The sequence below is a fragment of the Anoplopoma fimbria genome, chromosome 14, assembly GCF_027596085.1.
Source record: "Anoplopoma fimbria isolate UVic2021 breed Golden Eagle Sablefish chromosome 14, Afim_UVic_2022, whole genome shotgun sequence".
In the NCBI taxonomy this organism is placed as follows: domain Eukaryota; kingdom Metazoa; phylum Chordata; class Actinopteri; order Perciformes; family Anoplopomatidae; genus Anoplopoma; species Anoplopoma fimbria.
The window spans coordinates 1384001-1405856 of record NC_072462.1 but is presented as its reverse complement, the minus strand read 5'-3'; the positions used below and the strand labels follow the sequence as shown (position 1 = coordinate 1405856).

General features: G+C 40.4%; 1 protein-coding gene across 1 annotated transcript in view; it reads right to left on the bottom strand.

The window, feature by feature from the left end:
* The window catches only part of grk3 (G protein-coupled receptor kinase 3), a 56148-nt gene that overhangs the window by 15621 nt on the left and 18671 nt on the right, over positions 1-21856 (bottom strand). The window contains 10 exon segments of the mRNA XM_054612074.1: positions 920-1050; positions 1509-1587; positions 2136-2235; positions 2322-2413; positions 3845-3896; positions 4010-4071; positions 6695-6711; positions 6714-6768; positions 7782-7883; positions 8041-8114. Of these exon segments, the coding sequence (XP_054468049.1) occupies positions 920-1050; positions 1509-1587; positions 2136-2235; positions 2322-2413; positions 3845-3896; positions 4010-4071; positions 6695-6711; positions 6714-6768; positions 7782-7883; positions 8041-8114 (764 nt within the window).

The window sequence follows — 21856 nt, the reverse complement described above, 5'->3', positions numbered from 1 at the left end:
TATCTCCCAATCGAATGCATCCTGAATGCAGTATATGTTGTACTTTGTAAGGGCAGCTGCAGTGTGTACTAAAAGTAAAAATAAAAAGTATGTGATTTTTTTACTATAATCTTCTTAGAGATTATATATTAATTCATCTCTAATATCTATTTTATATTAATGTGAAAACATCTCCTTCAAACTACTGGATTTATTCTAGTTTATCACCAACACTAAATTTTACTGATTACATTGAACACATCATGATAACGTTATAATTTACCTTCAGACAATACTAATTTTAACTGAATAGAGCCTGAACGCATCATAATGTAACTGAACTCAACCTCTGTTTGTTAGCGGTGCTGCTAACGTTACTAGCTCTCCTGTTGGTTTAAACACAGGTTGGTTGTTTACACTGTAACATCATCAGAGATCAGAGACTAGAGAACATTAATGAAGTCCTGATCTCATATTTTACTGAATATTGGAAGATAACGATCGTCAGTAAAACTTTATTTACACTTTGATGGTTAACGTTAAACTGTTTAATTAATATGAGAGGGTCTCTTACACCTCTACTTGTAGCAACCACTTTCTTTTAAGACACCTAAAAGCTTCTAAACTCACCAGAGGAGTGTTTACTGACCTATTCTATATCGTAGAACTAACTGTTAAAATCTCTTCAGCTTGTATTGAACATATCTAAACAAAACAATAGTTGAGCTCAAGACGAGGGAACAGGAAGTGAATAAATGCTGACTCATTTCTGGGTTTAAGGACTCATTCCTGCAGCTCTTTATGGCAGAGAGGAAGAAGCCTTCCACACACACACACACACTACTTAGTAGATACATGCACGCTTGGTTTATGAGAATTAAATGTCTTTAAAGGTCTCCGGACTGTCTTTGGGGGGGCAGTCTGGAACCAGAGAGTCTACCTTGAGGTCCCTGTAGACGACGAAGCGGTTGTGCATGTGCTCCAGACCCAGGATGATCTCAGCGGCGTAGAAACGCATCTCCTTCTCGCTGAACACGCCGTGCTGAGACAGGTGGTAGTGCAGGTCGCCGCCTGGACACACACACACACACACACACACACACACACACACACACACACACACACACACACACACACACACACACACACACACACACACACACACACACACACACACACACACACACACACACACACACACACACACACACACACACACACACAGAGAGTCAGTATGACCTCATATTACCTCATGCTTGGATCAATAACCATCAATCGGTTGTGGCTCTCGTCTCGGGGGGGATGGGAATGGGCCGCATCGACGAGCCGTATTTATAGAACGGATGAAGCTGTGTGCTGATGACTGTGTCGGTGACTCAGGGGTTTCATTGTGAGGCCGCTAGAGAACTGGCTGCAGACCCTTAAGAGGAAGTACAGGACCAGGAGGTGTGAGGAAAGGCTGGGGGGGGTGACTTGACCGGGTGAGTAATCCGATCCTTTGTGTCCTGATTTAATCTGGGTCAGCCTACCGTTCATGAGGTCCAGGATGAAGCAGAGCTTGTCGGGGGTGTGGAAGGCGTACGTCATGCATACGATGAACGGGCAGTCCTGCAGAGACGGAGAACCGGGTCAAAAACTGAACGTGTTCCTCAGATACTTAAACAAAAGTACAAATACAACAATGTAGAAATACTCCGTTATGCCAGCGTTGAGAATCCTACTTCAGTAAAAGTATATAAGTATACATTGAGCAGTAAAATGTCTCCTGTGACTCCTGTATAGAGGTTGCCAATATAGGGGTCAGGGCCCTCCAAAGGGTCATCAGATAAGAAGAAGAAGAAGAAGAAGAAGAAGAAGAAGAAGAAGAAGAAGAAGAAGAGAGAAGGACAGAGAAGACAAGAAAAAGAAGAAGATCAAGGAGAAAAAGATGAACAAGAAAGAGGAGGAGAAGAAGGACGAGGAGGACAAGAAGACGAAAAAGAAGACGTCGTCAGAGGAAAATGAAGAAAAAGAAGAAGTGGAAGAGGAAGGAGGAGAAGAAGATGGACGAGTAAGAGGACGAGAAGACGAAGAAGAAACCTCTGATGCTAGTTATTAATGTATTATATGTTTAGATGGTGTGTGTGTGTGTGTGTGTGTGTGTGTGTGTGTCTCACCCCTGTGCTGACTAACGACAGCATGATTCTCTCGTTGAGCGCTAGAGTCTCTCCCTGCTTCATCTTGATCCTCTTCTTGTCCAGACACTTCATGGCGTACCTGACACAACAAACGGAGAACAGGTTAGCTCGCCGTCTTCTGTTTACAGACTTCATTATGTTCTAAATGTTATTCTGCTTCCTTACATCTTGCCCGTGTCGGCCTTCCTGCAGCCGTACACCTCCCCGAAGCCTCCCCTACCGATGATCCGATGAACGCTGAAGTCGTTCATGGTCAGCTGAGGATGAACAGAGGGAACAGAAGGACTTTAAGAGACGCAGGACGAAAATTCACACTGATCAATACGGCAATTTACCATCAAATGTTCATGCATGTGCCTTTCATGCATGGTTTATGTTTGATGGATTTTTTTATATATGGCATCTGTTTTTTGTTAAATATGTTAGATGAAGTGTAAAATACTGCATAATATTTCCAGTTTTCCAAATATTTATTCGTCTTGTAAGCTGCAGAACTTTTATTTTAAGATTTGTTTGAGTGAGAGAACATCCTTTAACTTGGTGCAGCTTTGGGGAAAATGTTAACAAACAATTGATTTTCAATTTCCCAAAGAAAATAAGTTATGATATACACATTTTTGTACATTTTTTGGACTCTTCTCATTGTTTTTTGTGTCAAATAATAAATGAAACATGAAGTTTAGAGGTGTTAATGTGTCTTTGATGGACTCAGAGACACATAGTTTCATATGTTTTTTTTTATTTAGAATGTTAATCTGTTGAGTACCAGATAATTGTATTTAACCAGGTGAGTCATTAAAGGCGGGGTACATAATCTTCTTCAAATCCATTAATGATATTTTTGTATAAATGACATCCTGACGGCAATTATTGAACCAAATGCAAAAAAAACAGTTATGTTGTTGTTGCAGGATTCAATAATCAATAATAATGTTTTCAATTATAGAATCAGAAAAATATGACTGTCATTGTAGAATCCAGAAGCTGCTACATTCCAGCGTGAAGTCCGGTCCTGATCTTTGAAATAACCAAAAAAAAAAAGAATAACTCAAGCTCCCTTACTAGCCCCCCCCCCCCCCTATGGCTTCCACCCACATTGTGTGGTCTTCATCTGCACATGAATTTTGCCAACTTTTCATCAGATTACAAAAGTGTGGTCACCTGATAGCGGGTTGTAACCATGACAACTCAGTAAACCCCATCTGATGACGTTTTCTGTCTCTGACTGAAAGCTCTCTTATCAAAAAGATTTTTTTCACAGATTTGAGTGTGCAGATGCGTTTTTTTCATCAAGTCCAACAGATTGCAGACATTGAACTTCCTGTTTATTTCCCTCAAAGCATTATGGGAAGTATAGTTCCTTAACTTAGAGCTTAATTATGCTCCAAATAGAAGTAAGAGAAAGAATAACAATAACAGGAGCAACAAAAGTGATTTATTAGCTTTGTTGTAATGCACATCGTTAAGAATAACGATGCATCCACATTGTTTTAATATTCCTGGACTCTCCTCTATTTATTTATTTATTTATTCATATATATATATATATATATATATATATATATATATATATATATATATATCTCAATACTGTCTTTAATATAAGTGTACAGATGTTGAGAACTTCTGGTCTGGACCACTAATCCAAACTTCAGCCTCTAAAGTGACCTTTTAAAGTTTGTACTCACGTGGATGTTCAGCTCCACGTTCTTCCACTGGCAGAAACGAGTAAACTTATCACTGAAGGGGGAAAAGAAAAACACAGCAGAGGGGTTAAAAATGTGAGTTTACTGTACGAAATGAACAAATGATAGAGCTGCTCCACCCCTCCTCTTCCTCCTCCCCGGTCTCACCTCTCGATGAACTTCTGGAAGATCTTCCCTCTCAAGCTGTCGCAGATCTCCACTATGTACGGCTGCAAGGAACAAGACACAGCAGCAGCTCAGAGCAGGTTTCCTCTCAGAGAAAACCTCTTTAAATATATTATGTGTTCATTGTTGTTAAAGCTGTCGGCCTCCTTTTGTCTGCTGTTTAAAAAGTCACTTCTCAGAAACTCCCACCGAACATTCTGACAAGAGCTCCCTTTGTTTCCAGCAGAACATAAAGAAAAACACAGGAAGTTCTGACAGGTTGCTGCAGCGTGTTTGAGGGAATATGAAGTCACAAAAAGAGTCTGAAAAAGGCAACCTGTTGATTAGATTTACTAAGCTAAAAGAAAACTGGATTTTCTATATTGTACGTTCTCTGTGTGGCCTTTTGGTAATTTATGCTCCTCTCTAAAACCAGAATCTGGAGTTTAAAAACAATGTTGACAGAGATGGATAACAAGATTACGAGCTGCAAATATCAGAGCTGTGCGATAGAAAAGATACAAACACACTTTTAGAAACATTTTCCTAATAAGGAAATGTGACATTTTCATGAAGTGATTACAGAAAACAGTTGAATTATCTCATAAAATATTATATTTTTCTGTCTTTAGGTGAGGAGCTCGTGATTTCAGGTTGTTTCTACGGTAAAATGCTGCAGTTTGGCTTTTTTATGGTAAAAGACTTTGCACCAATACCGATTATTAATGAAGTTAAGTTTGATTTAAGGTGTGAGCTTCTTGATTTATGACAATTTAAACAGACAAGATTGACTGATTTAATTATATTTGTGTTATTGAGTCATTTAAATAGATTTTCTGTAGATAGTTTGAGAGTTTTTATCGAAGCTGTTATCTATGCTCTCTACAAAGCCACCAGACTCTGTAATAAAAACTGTAACTTTATGTCACAGAACACAGGAGTTTCTGGTCTACTACTGCATTGATCTGTCAGTGTGTGTGTGTTATTGTGTGACTTTGGTGAATCTGAACTAACACTCTAAAACAACAAAGTCACACAATAACACAAACTAACAAATGGAGCAGCGGTAGACCAGGAACTCCTGTGTTCTGAAGGGTAAAATTACTGATTTTGTCAATGGAGTCTGGTGTTTTTGTAGAGAGCATAGATAACAGCTTCAGTTCCCCGTCTGCCTTGAAAATATATAAAATATAGTGTTCAATGAAACTGATATTGATTCTCTAAGGTGTCTTAAATACGTCCACAGAAGAACATTGTTTTGTTTCAGTGCTGGAACTACTTTCTGTTTCTTCAAACTTCACTTCCCTTAATTTATTCATGTTGAAAAGAAATGTGATAAAACCACAAATCCACTTCAGTCATTTTGAGAAAAAGGTCATAAAGTTCAGCGTCAAAACGAGGCAGGCAAAGGTTGTTGTTCTTTGTGCTCAACCTGGACAAAACCGAGCTACTGTTCCTCCCGGGGAAGGGCTGCCCGCACCGAGACCTGTCCATCACCATTGATGATGCCGTGGTGACGCCAACTGGGACTGTGAGGAATCTGGGTGTGACCCTGGACGACCAACTGTCGTTCTCAGCAAACATTGCATCGGTCACACGCTCCTGCAGATTCCTCCTCTACAACATCAGGAGGATTCTCCCCTTCCTCACTGAGGAGACGGTGCAGGTGCTCTACAGGCTCTGGTCATCTCCCGCCTGGACTACTGCAACTCACTACTAGAGCCCCGGCGTCGGCCATCAGACCTCTGGAGCTCGTCCAGAAAGCTGCAGCTCGTCTGGTGTTCAATGACCCAAGTTCTCCCACACAACTTCCCTTCTCCGTTCTCTACACTGGCTCCCTGTAGGAGCATCCAGCTACAGACTCTGGTGCCTACAGGGCAGTGAGAGGAACAGCTCCTTCCTATCTCCAGGCCATGAAGCCCTACACCCCCCCACCACTCCTCTCTGCTGCCTCGGGGTGACTGGTTGCCCCGTCGCTCAGAGGTCCCTGCAGCCGATCCACCCGGTCACAGCTTCTTTCTGTCCTGACCCCTCAGTGGAGGAATGAACTCCCCACTGACCTCAGGACAGCAGAGTCACTGCCCATCTTTAACCTCACCTCTTCAAGAAGTACTACCTGAGCCTTCCTCGTAGCACTTACTGTATTCATATTAGTTTGTTGCAATTATTGTTTTCGTAGTAATTTGCCTCTGCACTATACTTTTGCTCTGGTTTATGCTTTTAGATGCTTGTTTAAGAAAGGAGATGCACTTATGACTTCTGGTGACTAGTAGTTCGCTTGAATACCTATGTTGAATACACTTCCTGTAAGTCGCTCTGCTAAATGACTGTAATGTAATGTGTGTGTGTGTGTGTGTGTGTGTGTGTGTGTGTGTGTGTGTGTGTGTGTGTGTGTGTGTGTGTGTGTGAGAATAATTTACACCCCTCGGATGTGTTGAGGGTGTGAAGTCTCCAATATTTTAATTATTCATCATCAGTCATCTCTGACCGGAACTGAGATTTTCCGTCTGTGCTGTATTTCATTATATTCTTCTTTTACTGTTTTATGTTATAGAGTTTTATTTTGAAAATCCTATTTTTATGTCACACGAATACCATTAATGGAAACCATATTTTCTGTATTTCTCAGAGTTAAACCAGAACTAAAAAACAGAGGAAACGTTGATGGATGTGATGTTGTGGTTTTACCTGGAAGAGAGTCGGGGAACCTGTTTCTTTGTTAAGTTACTCTGCACATGGTCCACTGCTTTCTTAGAAAATGGCTGAAACAGAGAGGAGCAAATAAAAGGAAGGGTCATTTAAAAAAAAAAAAAAAAAAACTAAAAAACTAAAAACATATGCAGCTGTTGCAGTATTTCAGTTCTGTTTTCTGTGTGTGACGATATGTGTCCCCTGGTGTAACATGACCAGGACGTTACCACTGGTGTGTGTGTGTGTGTGTGTGTGTGTGTGTGTGTGTGTGTGTGTGTGTGTGTGTGTGTGTGTGTGTGTGTGTAGGCGGTGTGTCCGATAACTTCCTCCCTACAGACAGCAGCGAGCTCTAACTTTTTGTTGTTTCTGCTGGATTTCCCATCATCCTTCTGGGTTCCACTATGTGCACAGTGCTGCATGTTAAACACACTTTCAGTAAATCATAAGTAGAATTCTTTGATTAAAGTGTCGACTAGGGACGCTCCCGGTAACATCTGGTTCTAAAAGGGGAACTCAAAATGAGTAAAACCCGGAGTGATGATGCGGCCCGGAGTCACAGTGAGACACACATCATGTCAGAGAGAACACAGAGATACAAAGTGGTTCTACGTTCTCCTCCAGTAGACTCTGAGAACTCTCGTTGTCTCAGACTCAATCAAACCCTCACAAGTTAAGGAGGAAACAGTTCATCTCAACATCTGGACAACAAGCAGAACATCAGTCTGCACAAATGATCAGGGTTCTATTGTTTGGAGATCAGCCGTCCATCCTCGTCCACTGCAGGTAACCATAGCGATCAGAACAACAGGATCATCAATGAAAGATAATTAGAGAGAATGTTGTTTTAAAGATTTAAGAACTTCTTGTTTTGCTGCTCAAGAAAAACTATTTGTTTACCTACAAGAATAATAAAGAAATGTTGATTCTTTTATTAATTAATTGTCTTTTTTTCTCACAATATAGTCAAAAAGAACCCGATAACAGAACTAGTGTCAATTAAATCTCTATATAAATCTATATTTATGTATTTATTAGTGTCCCTGTATGTTCTTAGTGTTCAGTGTACACGAGATGTCGTCCTCACGTGTGAACAGGACAGCAGCTCCTTCATGATGTAGCCGTCGTAAATCTGCCGGCTGCGGCTCAACCTCTCCTCCTCCGAGTCCAGCTTCTCGTAGTCCTTAATCTGATAAAGACAAAACGAGGTCATCCAAAAAAGAAATGCAACAAACAAACAAACAAACAAACAAACAAACAAACATGTCTTGTTGAGCTACAGCCGACCTTGTGGGATTACGGGCCCTGTAATCTGCCGTCTAATCCCCAGGATGTTTTGGACTTACTTCTTCGTAGAACTTGAGCTGTGGAACGGCCTCGTCGATCTCGTTCATACAGAAGTCCTTGAAGAGGAGGAAGCCTGGAGGACGAAGAGCAGAGAGACACGGTGAAGACAGACAACCCATGAAGAAGACGGTTAAAAAAAAGTCTACTGTGTTCTGTATATTTGGCACTTTAGTCCAGACTGAAACATCAACGTTCAGATGGATCGTCATGAAATGTGATTGATATTCAAGGTCCCCTGATGATGAATCTGTCAGACTTTGACATGACGACGTTGTCAGTCATTCAGATAGAATCCCCTCTCAACGCTTATTAAATAGTTGATTAAAGACAACATAGAAATCAATGATGAAACACAGAAGGACGGTTTCATATCTCCACAGGAGAAATATATACATAAAGAGAGAGAGAGAAAGAGAAAGGGAGAGAGAGACAGAGAGAGATATATAGAGACAGAGAGAGAGAGAGAGACATGTTGTCTTGTCCTTGTTAGCCGCAGCTGATTCTGAGCCTCCAGCCGACAAGTGTGCACACACACACACACACACACACACACACACACACACACACTAATTACTGAAGACGTCACCAGTCATTACAGGCTGAAAATGACCGTGACTCTCAAAACACACCAACAATGGATGAAAAATCACTGAAACATTGTCTGAGGAAGACGAGGAGGAGGAGGGGGATAAAAAAAAATCATCCGTGTTGCTTTCAGAGATGAGATGCGCTGTTGCCATGGTAATTGTCTCCGTGGCTACAGGCTGTGTGTGTGTGTACAATGGTGTGGAGATACAGAGATGAGATGTACAGTGCTGCTGCTGCTCCGTTATACATGGTGATGATGATGATGATGATGATGATGTCTGCCACATTATGAGACCTCCTCATGGTTTCACGGCTCACTGTGGTCAAAACAAAGACGTCCAGAGGACAGAGGGGAGCAGAGCAGGAGGACGGCGCGGTAATGAGCTCAGACGGGAGGCGTTAGCGTGTCATTCTTTCCTGTCTGCAGCTTTTAGCCGATTAGCATCCGGTGTTAGCGAAAATAGACGGCTAACTGGATTCTTGATTCTTGGTCTGTCGGACCTTGATGACCGTCCTGGAGGAGACGTCACGGTGTGTTTGGTGAGGTTGGACGTGGCATACGAAGAAATATGGCCAATATTTGAATAAATGCATTAAAACACCAACATTTAAAAACATAATCAAGAAAGAAATGAGTTAAAAATGATGAATAAATCAGAAAAATTGACAATAAATACAGTCACAGTGAATAAAATACTTTTCCTCGTATTAAATAAAAGGGAAATAAAAGCGCAGAAGAGAAATAAATCATTCAAGGGGAAACTTTTATAGATTTCAGGGGAAGAGAGAGTGATGAATACCTGGAATCAGGTCAGGATGTGGACGCTGTTGTCTCGCTGCTCAAAGTTAAAACATTTAAACTAAATACCCGACGGTGATGCGAGATAGAACATATCTTTAAATCCATTTCAGGAAACCTTTAGCTTTCTTTTCTTGTAAAATGTAATCAGCAGTGGAGCTCTGAGGTCTCAGACGTCTGTTGCTTCACGCGTTTCATCATTTCTTGTTACGAAACGAAATAAAAGAGAAAAAAAAATTCTTGCACACTGACTTCACAAACAGTTGGCATAAAGTAGCTTAGCATTGTTAGCACTGTTAGCATGATGAAGTGGTATGGGTCATCTGTTTGGTTTGTGTTTTTAATCAAAGCTAAAGCAGAAACTATTTGGCAATTAATCAATTAGTGAACATACAACTATACTTTTTTGATAATTTATTAATATTTACAGTAATTTTTCTTTAAATGTCAAAAATTCCAGCTTCTACATTTTGAGGATTTGCTGCTTTTTGTCTCTTGTGATGTAAAGTGAACATCCTGCTTTGTTTGGAAACAAAAAACACCTGAAAGTGTCGCTCCTAACGGAGAAGAGGAGGAGTTTGAAACAAAGAAAGACACGTTTTAAAAACGTCAGACAACGAGCAGAAAACAATCTGCAAATTAAGTCTGAAGACAGCTGGTAAATAGTTTGTAATATAAGTAATATTTTATTTTATTTCAAATCAAAACATGTTATAGAATATGAAGAAAAGCAAAAGAAGGCATCCTCTGCAGAACGGGAAAGTGAGTCGTTGAACAAGGAGGAAATGTTTTGTATTGTTTCAAATTCAATATTGCAGTTTTGCACAATAAATGCAATTAATACAGTACAGTAATACCTGTAGTACCAGAGCTTTACCCCCTCCTTATATATTTATATTTTAGGAAAAACATAATATACATATATACACCACTCGGCTCTACTTCTCAGCTCCTAAAAATGTATTTCATTTTAATTTATAGCTTTAGTTAAAGGTGCATTCAAAAGCGTGGGACACACCGTTGTGATGCACAATTGATGAAGAATACGCAACATGTGTTCTTACAAAAACCTCTACGTCCATTATGTTAAATATGTCCTTTTTATACAGTTTAGAGTAGAGTTATATCTGCAACACCAGAGCTTTATATGGACACTTTAGAAGAAGGGATACACTGTGGTAGAAGTAGAGCTGAGCAGTACAGCCGTACATTTCTGAGCTCCTAAAAAGTGTGTTTAGTTTCAGTTTAAGAGGCGTTCACTTGCAGCAGCAGCCATTTGTTTTTTGGGCCTCGTTCCTTCTATCATCCATCCTCCACCTCTTCCTCCTCGGCTTTATCTCTCCTCCAGACGTGATGCATCATTTCCCCTCCATCCAGGCTCACACAAATACAAACTCACACACTAATAATAACACGTCTGCACACTGTACACATGTGCACCGCCGCCGTCCTCAGCAGGAAGGTGTGAGAGTCCTTACATCATCACGACTGGAGGATTAACCTTAATCGCTGAACACTTCAACACTGACCAGCTAATTCAACAAATGGCCTCTTACAGAGACACACACACACACACACACACACACACACACACACACACACACACACACACACACACACACACACACACACACACACACACACACACACACACACACACACACACACACACACACACACACACACACACACACACACACACACACACACGTTCCTCTGAGCTGCGTCTCATTACAGAGATCACCTGAAACGTCTATAAATTAGTCAAATTAGTCAAAGTAACATTATTATTATTACACTGTCTCTCTGTCTGCTGCTCTCAATGAAATCTTTCAGGAAGTTCACACATTTCAACTCTAACTCTTATCTGATAAATATGTTGATTCGACCTCAGGCGTGTAGAAGAGTTTATTAACAGATCACGTTTGGAGACGTTCAGACGCTCGATGCTTCCGTGCAAAGCGGTATTTGAGGTTTTCCTTTACCGCCCTGTTGTGTTGAAAATGAGCAGAGAAACATCTGTGCAGGAAGAGTTTGTTTAATGAACAAAAGCTTAGCAGTGAATTCAATTAAATGGCAAAGTAAGATTCATTAGTACGTGCAATTAGAGAACGTCATAGCTGGAACTGAAACAATAGGTCAGTTAATCAATAAGTCGATCAACAGAAAAATAATCTGCAGCTATTATGAGAATTTACTAATCATTTAAGTCTCTATTAAAGCAAAAATGGGAAAAATCCACTGTTTCCAGCTTCTAAATATTCATTTAGAAGTTATTTAAAACTCTAAAACTGACTTTTTTTTATTATTTCCTGACATTTTAAAGACCAAACAATCGATCAGATTCATTAGTACGTGCCAGAAACCATAGCTTGAGCTGAATACAATTTTTTTTATTAATCAATTAGTAAATCAACAGAACAATAATCTGCAGCTATTATGAGATTTTATTAATTGTTGAAGTCATCTTTCATGCAAAAAAAAGGCAAAAATGCACTGCTTTCAGCTTCTACATTTTTATATTTGCTGCTTTGTAACGAACTAAAGTTAATATTCTGACATTTTAGAGTTTTAGTCGGACTGAAACTGTCTTTAAGAAAGTTGTTATTCTTCATTTTTTCTTGACATTTAAAAGACCAAAGAATCGGTCAGTCGAGACCTTAGCAGGCAGATTATTTGGTTATGAAAATAATTTTTTGTTCTAATCAGATCATAACAGTATTTCCGTTTTCCCTTTCACTGTCTGCTGTGTAATAAAGGAGCAGGCGAAGGAGATTTGAAATAAAAAAAAGATCGTTTTGTTTCAATTCAAATCATGTAAAATAAAAAAAGACAGATTTCTCGTTTTAGGATGACGGAGACGAGACGACTTGACTCTGTTGCATTAAACATAAACTGACCTTTACTGGTGGAGCAGAGCCAGACCAGACCAGACCAGACCAGTGTGTGGTGTGTGTGTGTGTGTGTGTGTGTGTGTGTGTGTGTGTGTGTGTGTGTGAACATTGTGACAGATACAGCATCAGCATTAGCAAACACTGTGAAGTATTCTCTCCTGCTCTGCAGTCTGCTGCTGATTACAGAGTGTGATGGAGGCTGAAGGCCGCTGATATCAGCTGCAAATAAACCTCCTCACTGAGGAAGAACCGTTACACTCCGATACAGAAAAATAAATTAAATCTAAAGAGACAAACATGTGGTGGTAGTTTTCTGTCACTTTGTTCATCCTTTAACCCTCTAAACTCCAAAACGGGACCAAAAAACATGCTTTCTTTAAACATTCGCCAAAACTACAACGTTATCACAGCCAGAAGATGTAAAAATTTGTTATAACTGTCAGATTTTCATCTTTCCAACGGTCCATGAACACATCATGTGGAACGAAGCCTTCAGTCAGATAAAGCAACCAAAACGAAGCTTAAAATTGTGATATTTCAACACAAACGTTTTATTTTACACGTCTCATTTAAAATCTCACCACAAATAAACCGTTTGCTTTAGCCAGATTCTGATAAAAACAAATTCTGAGCTCCTCAGTGAAACTATGAAGACATGATTGATTAATCTGAGACCAACAGTCATGAGACAACAAATCAGAGAAACTTTGACTGAACTTCAGACTGCTGAACACAGAGCACAGAGGAGAGGAGAGGAGAGGCCCAAATTATGAATACTTGACATTTGAAGCCATGCGGTAGCAAAGCTCACATTTCTCTGAATATGTAGGATCCAACATTGTATGTTTCATATGTTCTTTTATCTGCTCATTAAAAAAAAGGCAGAAGAAACTAGAACTTCCTATGTTAAATAATAAAAAATGATCGGTGCAGCCTGAACGCAACATTTGAGTTCTCAAACAGGAATACAATTATATTATTACCTAAAAAGAGTGATAGGAAACAGAAGTCTCAAACTAATAAATCTAAATATATGTAACCTCCAGATAACATCCTGGACACTGAAGAGCACGATTCAAAGACACAGGATGTTATCAGAAAAGTTAAATAAGTGTCAGCGTACACATGCTAATCGTTAGCATTCATGAGAGCGCCTGACAGTTGACAGAGGAACACGACTCATCACCACAGGACTGTTTGTGCAGAAATGAAAACAAATGACGGAGCGGATGTCTTGTCCTGGAGCCGCTCGCTCTGTTTGCCAAGGCAGCGGCGGTGAATAAGCTAAAAAGCACCCGAACACGATGTACTGGAATTATGGACACCTCGAGACGTTCAGGTCATAAAAAGACAAGAAGCAGAGAGATGATTTATACGTGATGGTTCGGAGATAAATATCCAACGAGACACTCAGGACGAAAAAAGACCGGAGCGTATGGAGAGCGGCTTCATCACATCCTAGCTGTACGGATCATTATGATCGTTTAATACACAGGAGGAGAAACTGATGAGGTCACAAACATATGGAGTAACCTTTCACACGCCAGTTATGTTCATTTTTATAAAAGATGAAGACAAGAAAACCGACATGAACTACTTCAAATGCACAATTAACCATGAACCCCAAAAACCCGCTGAATTGAAAAGCATGTTTTCTTTACACAATTGCCAAAACTACACCGTTTATTACAGCCAGAAGCTGTAAAAGAAACTGTCATCATGGTCAGATTTTCATCTTTCTGACAGTCCTTGCACACAAAGTATTAAATTCTGCCATGATTGATTCATCTGTGACCAACAGTCAGAGACAATAATTCTGTGAAACTTTGGACTAAACTGCTGCTGAACACAGAGCAGAGAGGAGAGGAGAGGCTGGAAACATGTGAATAGTTCAATATTTATAGCACGTTAAGCCTCAATTTTTGCATGGGTTACATTTGTTGACACTTGGAAAAAAAATGTTGCATATATAGATTCCAGTGTTTTCCAATTCTTGTAAAATAAATTATCAAAGAAATTCAATATGCTTTTTTATCTTTTAAATGGTTTGTGTCATAATAACTGTTATTCTGCACTAAAGCCATGTTTGAGTTCTCTCTACTTCTAGTCATGATTGTTCTGTTTCCATAGAGATGCATGCCTTTTATATTGTAGTCAAAATCAAGGCCACAGAGAGAAAAATGTGACAGCAACACTGGAAGCCAACACGAGGTACGGGGCCAGATGCATGATGGGTAAAAAATACAGACAAAAACAGCTAAATGTTTCATTCATTTCAATGGAGCTGCTGCTATCAGCACATTCACTGTGAGGGGTGAGTGACTCTGAGTACGTTCACCTTTAGTGGACTTTGACACACAAACACCACACTGTCTTTACAGAACCGACCTCTGAGGGAACAAAGAGGCTCAGAGTCCAAACCAGAGGAAGCTATCAGAGTTCTATACAGAGACGGAGGGGGAGAGGAAGAAAGGAATCCTCATTAGAAACCTCAACGACATAACAACTCTAATAACTAAAAATACTTCTGGTGCTGCATTCTCTCTCCTGTCCACCAGGGGGCGACTCCTCTGGTTGTATAGAAGTCTATGAGAAAATGACTCTACTTCTCTCTTGATTTATTCCCTCAGTAAACATTGTAAACATGAGTTTATGGTCTCAATCTCTAGTTTCAAGTCTTCTTCAATACAGCATGATGTTCATTTAGTAAATGATGCTCCATTTAGAGTCAAACAGACCATAAAGCAGGGGATGCTTTAGGGCGGGGCTACACACTGATTGACAGGTCGACACCAGAGACGTATACGGCGTCTCTACGTCACTCCTCCTCAGTCCTAATATGGTCACTTCCTGTTCACTGGCTGCAAAATCCAAGATGGCGACGGTCAAATTGTCGACCTCGAGGCTTCATCACATCAGTCCACAAACCAATGAATGACGTCATGACTATTTAAATGTCTGCTGTTTTATTTTGAAAAGCATTCTGAGCTGCATTTTGAGTCTGAACGAGGCTATAAAAGGATAAAGTTTTATCATTGTAAATATTATTATGATTAAAGGTTATCATTTAAGCTTTTACTGTATAAAATACTCCTGGTGGGACATTAAAGCTGTATTACAGTCCCTGTGTGTGTCCGTGGTGGACATTATTCCATCTAGCTGGGATCAGAGAGGAGATGGTGTGAATCACGACGGGTGAATAAAGGACAGACGTGAGGAGGACTGGAGGCGTGGACGGTCTGTTGACATACGCGCCCCGGCCTCCGGGAGAAACGCTGCATTCTGGGAAACCAGATCTGGGTCCCCGGGCTCCTTCCAAAGCGTTTTCTCCCTTTTAAAAACGCCGTCCTCTCTGTTTCTCCCCCCCTCTCTCCCTCTCCAATTCTCATCACCTATTTTATTCCTCCTTTAATCAATTTCATTTCTCCCCGGCCGACAAGCAAATGCAGCAGTTCTGGACGGGGTTCCCATGGAAACTCGCAGTTGCTAGGCAACACACAACTCTCCATCATCCATTCCAGAAGTCTGACAGATGGAGAGGGAGAATGCCAAAGCGAGAGAGATGGGGGGAGAAAGAGGGAGACGAGGAAGAGGAGGAGATGGCTGAAGAATGAAAACAAAGGAGGTCACATGCTTTGTCTAATAACTAATGTGGTTTGGGTCAGTTTATAATGAATGATATCTCCACGCTATCAAGCTTTATATCACCGATGACTCAAAGGGAATGACGACATTTTTTAATTTGTAATCATTTCAACACCAAAAAAGAGCACCAAAAGAGGGACACATGTCCATGTTCCTGAAGCATAAAAAGTAATATTTCATATTAAATCAATATATGGGACAATCCAGTCTTTATACAACGTATGATTTTGCACTTCTCATGGCGGGTTATTGAGGTTACATCTCTGGCAATCAACACAAAGTATTCATGCTCATATTTAGAGACAATCTTTAAAGAAAAATGTCAGTTGGTGTTTCTGTGTCTATAAGACTGTGAATGTATGTAACGTTGCATCAAAATATATGTAAACTACAATCTTTCCCTCTGACTGTCAACAACATCTACCTTTCTAAACATCTAAAGATCACATTCATAGAGCCGTAGTTACGTTAATAACTAGTTTTTTGTCTCCATTTCACTCATGTGACACAGAGTCTTTTCTCTACCGACGGTCCAGACAGAGGTTCAGAGACGCTAGCTTAGCTTAGCATAAGTGTGCGTCAGCAGACCAGACAGAATGGGGGGATATTAATGAGTGGTAGTTGCCTTTTGCATACATTTTTGTTTGTTTTGCAGGGCAATAGTTTATTCTCTCTGTGATGCAAAAAGAATGATAAATGGCAACCATTGCAAAAGAAACTAGAAACCGAGCCAAAATTAATAATATAATAGAGTAACTTGAGATATATATTATGCATATTTTGGATTTTGTATCTGTTTATCTATATTTTTATACTTTTATCAATGTTCTATATTTGTACTTTATACTTCAACTGCTGCACAACAACTCCCCTTAATAAACAATAAATAAATAAAGAGCCATCTCATCTTTAAAGCAATAATCATTGATTTTCTGAACACTCTGGGGCAGCAGCACAAACTCTAATCACAATATTGGACATTTCATCACCTTTTTACTGTTATTGTTCTTCAGAGCAACATTAGCATTCATCACTCACATCTGTGTCACCAGGTAGTTGAAGCCGAAAGACGCTAACGAGCACGTTTCATGCAGTTATTCAACCCATTGTTCCTATTAAATACTGATTAATGCAGCTTTGAAAATAAGGAAACGTCTCTCTCATTGCATTGTTTGAGAGCATCCATTGGAAAACAACAGCAGGAAACATAAAGTGCTCGTTCACATGAAGCTCTGAACGCAGTAGTTATTGTTGAAAATAAAAAACATACATGTTTTTTAAAAAAGTACTCAAGGTGAAGCGGTGGTTAGAACGCCTGCTATATTTAGAGCGTACAGAATGTGCGTTACATAATGGACGTCCTGGCTGACCCTGATTCTGCCCGTCTGGCCCGTGGACTCCACAGCGAGGCCGTCCGGCTGACGTGAAGACAGGAGGGTCTGCTGGACGGCGCCTCCTTAAAAACATCTAAATAAAAGGCCGAAACAGAGTTCATGGGCGACCAATGACCGTAGAGGACGCTCCCTTTGGGTCGTCCATCACTCCTTCTGATGCTCAAGTTTGATTCCTCTGATGCACAAACTCAAACTAATATATTTCACCATTTAAAAACATGTTATTGTTGCCCACAGAATAGAAAACTAATTTTTTCGACGCTGCATCTAAACCTTAAAAGGTGAAAACATTCCAGTAGCAGCGCAGCGTCTTCTTCCTGACCTCCGTTGTCATGGCGCTCAACGAGGCCTTTGTTGAGCTCAAGGACAAAAGCCTTGTTCAGAGCACTAAATGCAAAAGCAAAACTCTACAACTGTTAAAAATAAAACCTCCTGAGAGTCGAATTGAAAAGGATGGCTGACATATTTAATGCATGAAAGAACCAGGTCCATCACAGGTGAACCATCTACCTGGACGGGTTTAAAGCAGATCCAGTAACAGATTTGTGCCAGAATCATTTTTGGGATGTTGCACAATCAGTAATCATTCTGAGGATGAAACTAGGAGGCTAGAAGGTAACATTATATGATTTTCTATTCAAAACTCACATCGACAAGTGCATCCAGAGTTGTTTGAATGAGGCAGCTGTCCTTGAGGTGTTACAGTTTTGTTTGAATCAAAAAGAAAAACGCTGCAGCATTTAGAAAAGAGTTGAAGGGCGTCGGGGTAACGGATTATTGAAGCGTGAATGAGGCTTTGTGTTGGGTGGTGACAGGAGGACACGTCTTACTGTGGAAAACGTGCAAAACAAACCGCTGAAACAATTGATATGTGCTTTAAAACTTTGACGTTTTATCATAAAGCGATCGGTGTGTGTGTGTGTGTGTGTGTGTGTGTGTGTGTGTGTGTGTGTGTGTGTGGTAACTGGTTGTTTCGCTACACGGCCACATGGGCGCTGTTACATTTAAACGTGTTGGACAACTGTCCCGTGTTTCATGCAAAGTCACAATATTTGACATTCAAATGTGTTGAGCACACAGAATGCTCAGAGTCTCAAACACTATTTCCCTAAGCTCACAGTTTGGTCTCTCTGATCTGTCGGTTTACCTGTTAATGGTGCAGACCTGTATCTACCAAAACACACATGGCTGGTTTACTACAGCTGTATGAATGCAAAATACACATTTTTCCTGTGATTTATTTGCAATAAACGGATAAAAAGGATGCAGAAATAACAACATAATGATGCAGATTAGTAAAAATCTACCAAAACACACTTTTAAAATGCTTGTTTTCTGAATGGAGTTTGGTTTGATTGGTGCTATGCTATGCTAACATTTATACGTAAATACAGCACGTTAGTTTTGTTCCATGTGGTTTATACACACACATTTATACTCATAGTTTTGTCTGGTCTCTGTACTAGTACGAGGGAATTTCTGAGGCATATTTTGCATATTGGCGTCGCTTCATTGCACTGATTTTGTTAGTAATCTTGTTGCACGAGCATTCGAGTTTATCAATTCCTTTTATTGACACTGGCTTGTTTTTCTAACAGTTGCATGTTGTAAAAACGTAGTTATCTAGACGTGGACCGCCACAGTTTCATAAGAATCGTGGAATTTCAATGGAACTTGTTTTAACTACAAAATGTCAGGTTTCTTGACCTCCCTGGAACAAAAAGATTTTTCAAAATAAGCGCAAAAAAACTATTTTGTGCATTTAAACGTATTACCAATCGGAGGACGGCTGCCTGTTGATTACATGGAATGTAAATGTCCCAGAGGCAAACTGACTGGCCGGGTATCAAGTGATTCCTGGAAAGCCGGTTAATGAGAGCTGAGAGCCGGACTAATGACCAGTAACAAGCAGGGGCCGGCTCAAAGGAGGACGGTGAGACGGATCGATCCGACAGGACGGGGAACGAGAGGACGGGAGGGCAGCGAGGAGGTCGCTACGAACATGAACCGTTTCACAGTCACTGATCCAGGGTCACGAATATGAGGGTTTTCACATTTAATGTTTGTATATTTTGTACATTGGATGTTTTGGGGATTTTAATTCTTATATTTGAAAACTTATGATCGACCAGATTCAGGACATTTTGCATAGACTTCCCTGATAAGTGAGGTGAAAATGATCAGACAAAAAGCTCACATGGTTCATTATGTTGAAAGAAAGACGGCTGTGGATGTTTGGTTCGAACCTGAATTTAGAATATTCATGAAATTGTCACCAATGTGTAGAGCGAAGGATTTAACCAAACATGTGCACAGTAACGTTCAGGTACATCAGCATCAGAAACCCTAACCTTAACCCAACCTCCAGGTCTGAAAAGGGAATCCAAAGCTTCCTGTGTTAAAGCTGCATTCTCTCTCCTGTCCACCAGGGGGCGACTCCTCTGGTTGTATAGAAGTCTATGAGAAAATGACTCTACTTCTCTCTTGATTTATTCCCTCAGTAAACATTGTAAACATGAGTTTATGGTCTCAATCTCTAGTTTCAAGTCTTCTTCAATACAGCATGATGTTCATTTAGTAAATGATGCTCCATTTAGAGTCAAACAGACCATAAAGCAGGGGATGCTTTAGGGCGGGGCTACACACTGATTGACAGGTCGACACCAGAGACGTATACGGAGTCTCTACGTCACTTCATGAAAATTCATTGTAACATTTCTTGGTCGCATACACATTCAGAGAGAGTTCGGTTGTACATAGCTCCGCCCCTCTCGTCTCAATTCTGACTCCAAAAGAACAATATGGTGATAATGCAGAACACCCGTCCACAAACCAATAAGTGAGGTGACGATGACTACACCAATCTTATGTACACTATATGGTTTAAACCGCGGTCTACTAAGAACACAACCACAGTAGAAGAGAGGAAGTATGAGGTGATGCTACTGAACATAAAGAGAGAAACAGGTCTAAGAGAGAGAGCTGAAGACAGAAGTGGAGGCCGGGAGAATTAACACAGTCTCTTGTCACAGGGGGGCTGAGACCTAGAACAGTAAGTAAACCCAGCAGAAGCCTGCAGGGCCCCGCGGTCCCCTGGTGCTCCGCTACGCCACCACGACTGCTGGAACTCAGCCCGGCTGCTCCGAGAGGAAGACGCTCGGATGAGACCAGAGAAGAGGCACCGCTGCCCAACCGGAGGGCAGGAACCAAGACGCTATGCATCAGAAAACAACGCATAGTGTGTGTGTGTGTGTGTGTGTGTGTGTGTGTGTGTGTGTGTGTGTGTGTGTGTGTGTGTGTGTGTGTGTGTGTGTGTGTGTGTGTGCAGGTATCTGAACACTACAACATCAGATTTATCAGACGGCCTGAGATGAGGATTTACTCAACGTGTTCTCTCCATGACATTAACCTCTGAACCCCAGAGCAGTTCTTGGGTGGTTTTATTTGTTCCTGTCCTTCTCTCTGTGTTCTTGATTTTCACTTCAAAATAAAAGTCCTGCTCCTCTATGGAAACAGAACAATCGTGACTAGAAGTAGAAAGAAGTCAAACATGTCTTTAGTTCAGAAGAACACAGTTATAATGACATAAATCATAGAAAAAACTATTTCAAGTTGAATTTATTTGATAATTTACTTTTCTAAAATTGGCAACCAATGGAATCTATATTTCCGACATTTTCCAAGTGTCCACAAGTGTTACAAATGTTGGGGAAAAGAATGGAGGCTCTAAGTGCCTATATATATTAAACTTTTCACATTTTTCCAGCCTCTCCTCTCTGCTCTGTGTTCAGCAGCCTGAAGTTCAGTGAAAGTTTCACAGATTTGTTGTCACCTGACTGTTGGTCTCAGATGAATCAATCATGGCTTCATAGTTTCACTGAGGAGCTCAGAATTTAATGTTTTTAACAGAATTTGTCCAGAATAAACAGTTTATTTGGGGCAAGATTTTAATTGAGACGTGTAGAACAAAATGTTTTTGATGAAATGTCATAATTCTAAGCTTCTATTTAGTAACTTTTTCGAGCGTTCGTCACACATGATGTGTTGAAGGACCAAATAAAGGATGGAAACCTGATGATAATGACAGCTTTTACAGCTTCTACAGCTGGCTGTGATAAACGGTGTAGTTTGGGTGATTGTTTAAAGAAAACCTGCTTTTCAATCCCGCCAGTGGATGTTTTGAGGTTCAGAGGATTAAACGGTTTTGTGTTTGAAGCAGCGTGGTGTGAAGATGTGGAGCAGCTTTGAGGGTGTAGATGTCAGGATGAGCAGCAGTACCAGAAGAACCGATAACAACAGAGTCAACACCTCACCTCCGACTGCCAGCGATCAATGTGGTCGATGGGATGTCTGGTGCTGAAGGTGCACGTTACAAATGTAATAATGAAACCACTAATGTCTGTGGTGAGATAGGATTTTATCAGATCTGAATCCAGATGATCAAACTCATTTGCATTCCACAAAAACTAGAATTTAATTAAGTTGATGCAGAAAT